At 54.4% G+C, this 7,034-nt stretch overlaps 4 protein-coding genes across 4 annotated transcripts in view; 2 read left to right on the forward strand and 2 right to left on the reverse strand.

Annotated features, from left to right (window-relative positions):
* Positions 1 to 423: 423 nt before the first annotated feature.
* Positions 424 to 1,659, reverse strand: SODALDRAFT_339209 (ARP2/3 actin-organizing complex subunit Sop2; the record flags this gene model as incomplete). Its single annotated transcript, XM_028612840.1, has 3 exons — positions 424 to 464; positions 528 to 1,355; positions 1,437 to 1,659. 3 exons carry the CDS (start codon positions 1,657 to 1,659, stop codon positions 424 to 426), a joined length of 1,092 nt encoding a protein of 363 aa, XP_028467605.1.
* Positions 1,660 to 2,046: 387 nt separating this feature from the next.
* On the forward strand, positions 2,047 to 3,135 carry SODALDRAFT_331916 (U2 small nuclear ribonucleo protein B). The gene is made up of 3 exons (XM_028611583.1): positions 2,047 to 2,308; positions 2,375 to 2,591; positions 2,677 to 3,135. The coding sequence occupies exons 1-3, from the start codon at positions 2,226 to 2,228 to the stop codon at positions 2,947 to 2,949; spliced, it is 573 nt and encodes a 190-aa protein (XP_028467606.1). The 5' UTR covers positions 2,047 to 2,225; the 3' UTR covers positions 2,950 to 3,135.
* Positions 2,837 to 3,952, reverse strand: SODALDRAFT_331917 (hypothetical protein). The gene is made up of 3 exons (XM_028611584.1): positions 3,539 to 3,952; positions 3,254 to 3,472; positions 2,837 to 3,153 (listed from the first exon to the last, which is right to left on the reverse strand). The coding sequence occupies exons 1-3, from the start codon at positions 3,878 to 3,880 to the stop codon at positions 2,989 to 2,991; spliced, it is 726 nt and encodes a 241-aa protein (XP_028467607.1). The 5' UTR covers positions 3,881 to 3,952; the 3' UTR covers positions 2,837 to 2,988.
* An 805-nt stretch (positions 3,953 to 4,757) lies between these two features.
* Positions 4,758 to 7,034, forward strand: part of SODALDRAFT_349930 (amino acid permease) — a 6,345-nt gene continuing 4,068 nt past the window's right edge. Inside the window, exons 1-2 of the mRNA XM_028613446.1 lie at positions 4,758 to 5,545; positions 5,684 to 7,023. Of these exons, the coding sequence (XP_028467608.1) occupies positions 5,086 to 5,545; positions 5,684 to 7,023 (1,800 nt within the window). The 5' untranslated portion in view covers positions 4,758 to 5,085. The remainder of the gene's footprint in view (positions 5,546 to 5,683; positions 7,024 to 7,034) is intronic.

Below are 7,034 nucleotides of genomic sequence, written 5' to 3' on the forward strand. Positions count from 1 at the left end.
TGGTTGCCAGAAGGTGTAGATGTGCCATAAAGCCCGTGCCGCGTCTCCGCGTCCTCGTTCATGGCGTTAACAGATGATCGTGGGGCGTATATAAAGCTGCTGGGGGAATCCCTGCGCTTAATTGGGTCGGTGTCCATAGTTTGGATGGTCAGGGACTAGATATCTGGAGTTATTCTGGTAAAACTTTGTTATATCAACAAGACGGTATGCCGGTATATAAGTATAAGATCAGCAAGAAAAGATGGCCACAGACCAGAGCAGTCTATTATAGACTCCAGCCATAATGGGGAATGCTCGAGAATGCACGCAGGCGAAACAACGATGTAACACTGGCAGACAAGATGTGAGATACAGAAAAGTCCAGGCTACCAAATCCTGAGACAGGAATCCTGGGAAGGCTTTCATTGTACTATAAAAAAAGGTCTAGGTGGCCCAAATGACAAGTCTTCCATCGACACCGGTGGCTGAAAGGTTGAGGTTAGCAACAATGGTGGGCATAACAAAGGGCCCATGTTGAAAGCACTTACAGGTGAACTTTGTGACGCGGTCGCCAGAGGTTTCAAACGGCCGGATGGTAGTAATGGTGTTCTGGTGGACTGTCTTGAGCTGCGTGTCGTCTTTGGCCTTGCCTCTGAGGTCCATCTGCCTGAACATGTTCAGCGCGGATTCTTCGCGCGCCTCCCCGAGGCCAGGGCGACCCTTCGCCTCGAGGCTTCCAGCAAGTTGCCACCCTCCCTCTCCACCTTTGAAACGGAAGGCTTCACAGTCATAGCCGGCAGCGATGATCTCGTCTTCAGCGCTCCACAAAAGGCTCATGAAGGGCAGAAGTTGGGCCGTGATAGTGAGCACCGCTCGCGGCGGCTGCTCGGGGCCGCCGGGATAGACCACCGTGACGCTGCTGTCGTGCGCTGCGAAGGCCAGGGCGTCTCCGCTAGGGGAGAAGGCGACCGAATGCACCCATCCAGCCGAGTTGTTCAAGTACTCCCCGCATACGGTGTTGAAGGGGAGCCTCTCACCCCAGAGCGTGGGCTCGGGGCGGGCATCGGTGCCCTTGATGAAGCTGGAGAAGACCCTGGCGTGTGCGTCGGTCGAGCCTGCAGCGAGGAGCACCGAGTTGGGGTGCCAGGCCACCGAGGTGATCGTGCTCCGGATCGGCTTCTTAAGATGCTTCGAGACCCACCAGTCGTTCTCCTCCTCAAAGTAGCAGATGGCAATCAGCCGGTCTCCCGAACCGACGGCGAACTTGGTCTCGTTGGGCGACCAGCGGACGAAGGTCGCCGCTCGGGTGATTCGAAGCAGTACGAGGGTCGGCTTGTACCCGGTAGGCGATGGCTCCCACACGAGGGCATTACGGTCTGTGTAGTAGCGATATTATATTAGCTGGGTTCTGACGGTGGTGGAGCTGCTGTTTTTGAAATGGGGCGACAAGCTCTTACCCTGAGAGCAGGTGACAATCCGTCCGCTGTTCGGAGCAATATCCACGCTGGTGACCAGCTTGTCGTGGCCCTTCAATTCATCCTTGAGTTTGAAGGCGTTGCCGACCTTCCCATACAACTCAATGGTCGAGTCGCGAGCGACTGCAACGGTCGTGCGATCGGCTGAAAACGAATGATCGGCGATGGGATTGTGGAAGAGGTGGTGGATTTCTGGGGATGCCATTGTGACGAAGCCGTTTTCTGTGATAGGAGTAGCTCTCTACTATCACTCTGGTTGTCACAGGAGATGTGCGAAGGCTGGGAAGTGTAGCTTTGGTGCAGGTGTGCCGACGTGACTGACAAGGAGGGGTTATGTAGGCGGTCGGACACTAAGGTACGTAAAGTAATGGTACCTTGATAGAACTTGTACACTACGGAGAGCCACCGAACATAAGGTACATGATATCAGGTGTACATATGGCAGCAGTACGAAGTATCTAGGTACGTAATAAGTATTTCTAGTGCAAATGCGCAAGGTACCTTAGGTACGGGTACCTAGGTAGGTAGCCTCGCTGTGGAGTCAGCCGACTCGGTGAACAAGTGATTTCCACCCAGCATCTCCACCACAGCAGATTTCCAGCATCCTACTCATTATCACAACTATTACCAACGTGACGGAATACGAAACGCATCCATTATTCCACCGATATTCGGGCGCCATTGTATCAACGCCATTCAGAACCAATTGAGACATCATCAAAAAGAGGCTTTTCTCAGCCTTCCCGTCGCCCTCAAAGGGTAGCTGCGATTATGACCACCGCTGCACCATCTCGCGGCCTTCAGCCCAATGCTTCTCTCCCTGCGAAGGTCACCCCGATACCTCCCAACCAAACGTGAGTTATCCAAGGATCTTTATCTTGATTCTCCGCCTCTCTTCTCGCGCTAACATTGGCATCCAGTCTCTATGTCACCAACCTCCCATCAGCCAAGATCCAGAAAAGCGACCTAAGGACAGCGCTGTACATGCTGTTTTCCGCCCATGGGCCGGTTCTCGACATTGTGGCGATGAAGACCATGAAGATGCGCGGCCAGGCGCACGTTACATTCCGGGACGTGCAAACAGCCACGCAAGCAATGAGGACACTGGAGGGCTTCGAATTCCTCGGTCGTCCGTTGGTGAGTTGCCATCCGTCACCGCCTCGCCGGCTTCTCGCCGCATGCCACTAGTAACAGAACTAATGACAACGCGGTATACCTACAGAAAATCCAGTACGCCAAGTCCAAGTCCGATTACATCGCGAAGCTAGACGGATCGTACAAGATGCCGAACACCGGTGCGACCAGCGTTGAAGTCACACAACTCCAACAGAGTATCTTCAACGTACCCGCGCCTGGGACCGCGAAACCAGCGGCGGGTGCGGACCTTGAAATGAAAGATGCCAATTCGCCGGAGGGTCGTGGCCAAAAGAGGCCGAGAGACGAAGAGGAGGAGGACAGCGACGTGGCGATGGAGGAGGACAGCGACGAAGATTGATCGTCCAGGTTATAGGGACCCGGCCAAACTTTTCAACTCCTAACCCAGGGCCATCTCCTTGGGCACCCAGAGGCCCACGCACCCGCCTACCAAGCCCAGCCAGCCCATCAGGTAATTCTCCTTGGTGCAGTCGAAACCGGCCATCGCATCACCGAGGAGGCAAGGATGGATGAAGAACGAGGGGACTCCCGTGATGGGATGATGCTATCGCTTTACGTTAGTATAGACCTACAGACGGTCGCCAGAGAGTCGTTTTCTAATTTGACCAAAGATCACAGCGCCGCCGCTTCCCCGCGTGACTTACATCTCCGGAAATGCCGCCGATTGGCCCTCCGCTGCGGAGGGCATCCTTGTACTGGTCAGGGACGAGTCTTCGAAAGACGGTGTCGATGTTGAACGCCGGCTCATCAGCTGGCAAGCCGTGCAACGTGAACCACAGGCACGGTATCTGATACGTGGGATGATGGTGGATCTCATAGACAACCTGCCCGATATCTGATGTAGCCTCTCTGCGGAGGGCAGCCTGCCAGAAGCGGGATCAGTCTACGGATTTCCCATTTATTTGAAAATCTAAAGATTGGTGTTTCACCTCGTCATCTTCCTCGGCGTTTATCATGGCCTGGTCTTTGGCACCAGGCTCTCCCTCTGCCTCCCCGTCGGGGCGGTTACATAATGAGAATCGGTCTAGATGTGATGAAAGATCTCCGTGGTCCAAGGATGCTTCGAGGGGCCGAACAATCTGTATAAAAGTGGCGTACTCGGCGCCCACAGCAAATGAGGCGCCCAGAGACGTGCATACTCGCATCCTCCATCGTTGCCGGACGGGGCCCAATGTGGCCTGACGATATCGCCGGTCAAAATGATGACAGACTTCTGAGAACTCTTCTTGAGTCAAGTGGGGAAAGCTGTAGAAGTTTGCAGATCGAGTCATGGTCTAATAAGCTCGGGCGTCGCAAAAGAAAAGAAGAAAAACAAAAAGAAGGAAAGGAAGGAAAAGGAACGTGACTACGAAAGCATTTACCGAATTAAAAGAGAGGCCTAATCTGGGGTCAAGTCGCGAGTTACGGTTTACCCCCTCTTGCATTGCTGACGGAGAACGGTGTAGTAATAATAATTCTCCGTAATAGTTCGCCTTGGATGTTACCTGCGTACGTGTACTTTTGGCAGCGGGTTGGTGGTGACTACTCCGGACGGCGCAGATATACATTGAACGCCGTGCTCTCGTATGTTTGATTTCTTGACCTGTTATGAGTGGTTCGATAACCCGTGTTGATGCCAGGATGAATTAAACGCTCTATTAATACTCTGTAAAAGGTAAGGTAGCAAAAGACTTTTAGATTTCAAGTTGGGCCCACGGATGTACGCCGGAGGCCGGGGACTAATGCTGCCGTATGCAGGTGCCAGGTCCAGTACACATCGAGGTCATTAATTGGAATTAAATTCATAATATCTCTTCTAACAAACAGTATTAGTGGGAGAGGCAGCAGGAGAAACAGCAAAATACCAGTGACAGCAATGGCAGGAGCAATTACAGCGAGTGCGGGTGATAATACCCAACATTTACTCGTAAGATAAGGTCGCGAAAGATGCCCCCGGGGTCCCGGAATATTCTCCATCTCATGTGTTACTGCTAGGTACTTACGAAGTACACGTGTATTATCGCCCTACCCGCATCTGATTACGTACCTACTACTTACCTTACCTAAGGTAAGGTAAGGTAGCTTGCATCGACCTGCAAAAGGTACTTCCTAAACCCGTCAATGTGCTGACTTTCTTCAGGTAAGGTATTCTTTAGCTGTCCTTTTGCTACTCCGTACATACCTAAGGTACACATACATCTTCTTCATCTGCTTTGCTACGCTTCTCACTTAATTCAATATGTGTCAATGACATTTGGATGACATTGAGAAGCTCAAGATATTCTTTTTGCTGAGTCTTTACTGGCTAACCCAGCAGAAAGTTGAGTAGCACTCTGCGGACCATGCTTTGACATGCGATAAACGTTCGAGATCACTGCATCACCGGAATACAAACCTGAACATCCTCGAGGCCGCTCCCTCCAACACCGCATCTTCTCAGACTGCCCACCACATTCGAAACAAGGCAGTCTAAGTAGGGACCAGCCCCCTAAACGACATGTCTTCCTTCACGGTCCCGCGCAACGTCCCGTCTTTCGGAAACCCGCAGCGACTCGCCGAGGACCGTCTTTGGGCTTCCTCTGGAACGGCCTCGCGCAACTCGCGAGGCCCTGGGCGAGTCTTAGACAACGTTCAGCACAGTGTCGACAGCTTCCTACGACCAAAGGGCCAGCTACCCATGTACAAAGACAAGCCATACACATACGCCGGGTCGAGAAGGATCCAGCCACACTGGAGGAGGAAACGGTCCTTGCTGGGCCTTTTGCTTCTCTCCACATGCGGTCTGTGGTTCTTCGGCTTCTTTTCGGGTGACTCGAGCACCCGTCTCGGCGCTTCGCAATGGAACTGGCTGGGGACTTCGGAACCGCCCGGCAAGAAGGTGGACTGGTTGAAGAGGAGAGAACGAGTGGTTGAAGCTTTCGAGCTCAGTTGGGACGCTTACGAACGCTATGCTTGGGGTATGTCCTATGTTCTATGTCCTATGTCCTATGCCCTATGCCCCATACGATAAGTTGAGACACAGACGCAGGGCTTTTGTCTCCTGTCTTGAATGAACAGATCGCTGACGTGTGTGTATGCCGATCTGCACTGAACAGGCTACGACGAATACCACCCTATCGCGAAAACGGGCAAGCAGATGGCACCCGAGGGCCTAGGATGGATCATAATCGACGCTCTCGACACTATGATGCTGATGAACCTCACTTCGCGGCTGTCTCATGCCAGGCAATGGCTATCAGAATCCTTAACATGGGATCAGGACCAGGACGTCAACACGTTCGAGACTACCATCCGGATGCTCGGCGGGCTGCTGTCGGCACACTATCTTTCGACCGAGTTCCCCGATCTAGCTCCACTGGCGGACGATGACGAGGGGGCGCCGGGGGAGGACTTATATCTGGAAAAGGCCAAGGACCTAGCGGACCGCCTGGTCAGCGCCTTCGACTCCACATCCGGCGTCCCCTTCGCGAGCGTGATCCTATCCAAGTACGAGGGCAAGCTGTCCCACGGGGACGACGGTGCCTCATCGACGGCCGAGGCGACGACAGTCCAGCTCGAGTTCAAATATCTGGCCAAGCTCACGGGCGAGAAGTTCTACTGGGACAAGGTCGAGAAGGCCATGCAGGTGGTGGATGACAACGGTGCGCAGGACGGTCTCGTCCCCATCTTTATTTACCCGACGAGTGGGAAGTTCAGGGGCAAGAACATCCGGCTGGGGTCTCGCGGCGACTCGTACTACGAGTACCTCATCAAGCAGTACCTGCAGACGAACAAGGAAGAGGAGGTGTACCGGGAGATGTGGGAAGAGTCCCTTGCCGGCGTCCGCAAGCATCTGATCACGTACAGCACGCCGTCGCGGTTCACCGTCCTGGGCGAGCGCCCGTCAGGCTTGGATGGGGCCCTGTCTCCCAAGATGGACCACCTCGTCTGTTTCTACCCGGGCACCATCGCGCTCGCCGCCACGGGCGGACTGACGGAGGCCGAGGCGAGGAAGCTCCCGAGCTGGAACCGGCAAAAGGAGGACGACATGCGGCTGGCGCGCGAGCTGACGCAGACGTGCTGGGGCATGTACAAGTGGATGGCCACGGGCCTTGCGGCAGAGATTACGTATTTCAACGTCGACAACCCGCCGCTGCCGGAATCGGCGCCGCACAACCCGCCGGAGGGCTTCGACCCGGACCCGGAGGCGGAATGGAGGCAGGACTTCGACGTGCACGGCAACGACGTGCACAACCTTCAGCGTCCGGAGACGGTGGAGAGCCTGTTCTACATGTGGCGGATCACGGAGGATCCGAAATACCGGGAGTGGGGGTGGGAGATGTTCAAGTCGTTCGTCAATCACACGGCGGTGGACGAGGGCGGTGGTTTCACGAGCCTGAGTAACGCGAACCGTATTCCCCCGGTACCACGCGACAACCTGGAGAGTTTTTGGCTGGTGAGTGCAGA

The sequence above is a fragment of the Sodiomyces alkalinus genome (assembly GCF_003711515.1).
Source record: "Sodiomyces alkalinus F11 unplaced genomic scaffold SODALscaffold_3, whole genome shotgun sequence".
In the NCBI taxonomy this organism is placed as follows: domain Eukaryota; kingdom Fungi; phylum Ascomycota; class Sordariomycetes; order Glomerellales; family Plectosphaerellaceae; genus Sodiomyces; species Sodiomyces alkalinus.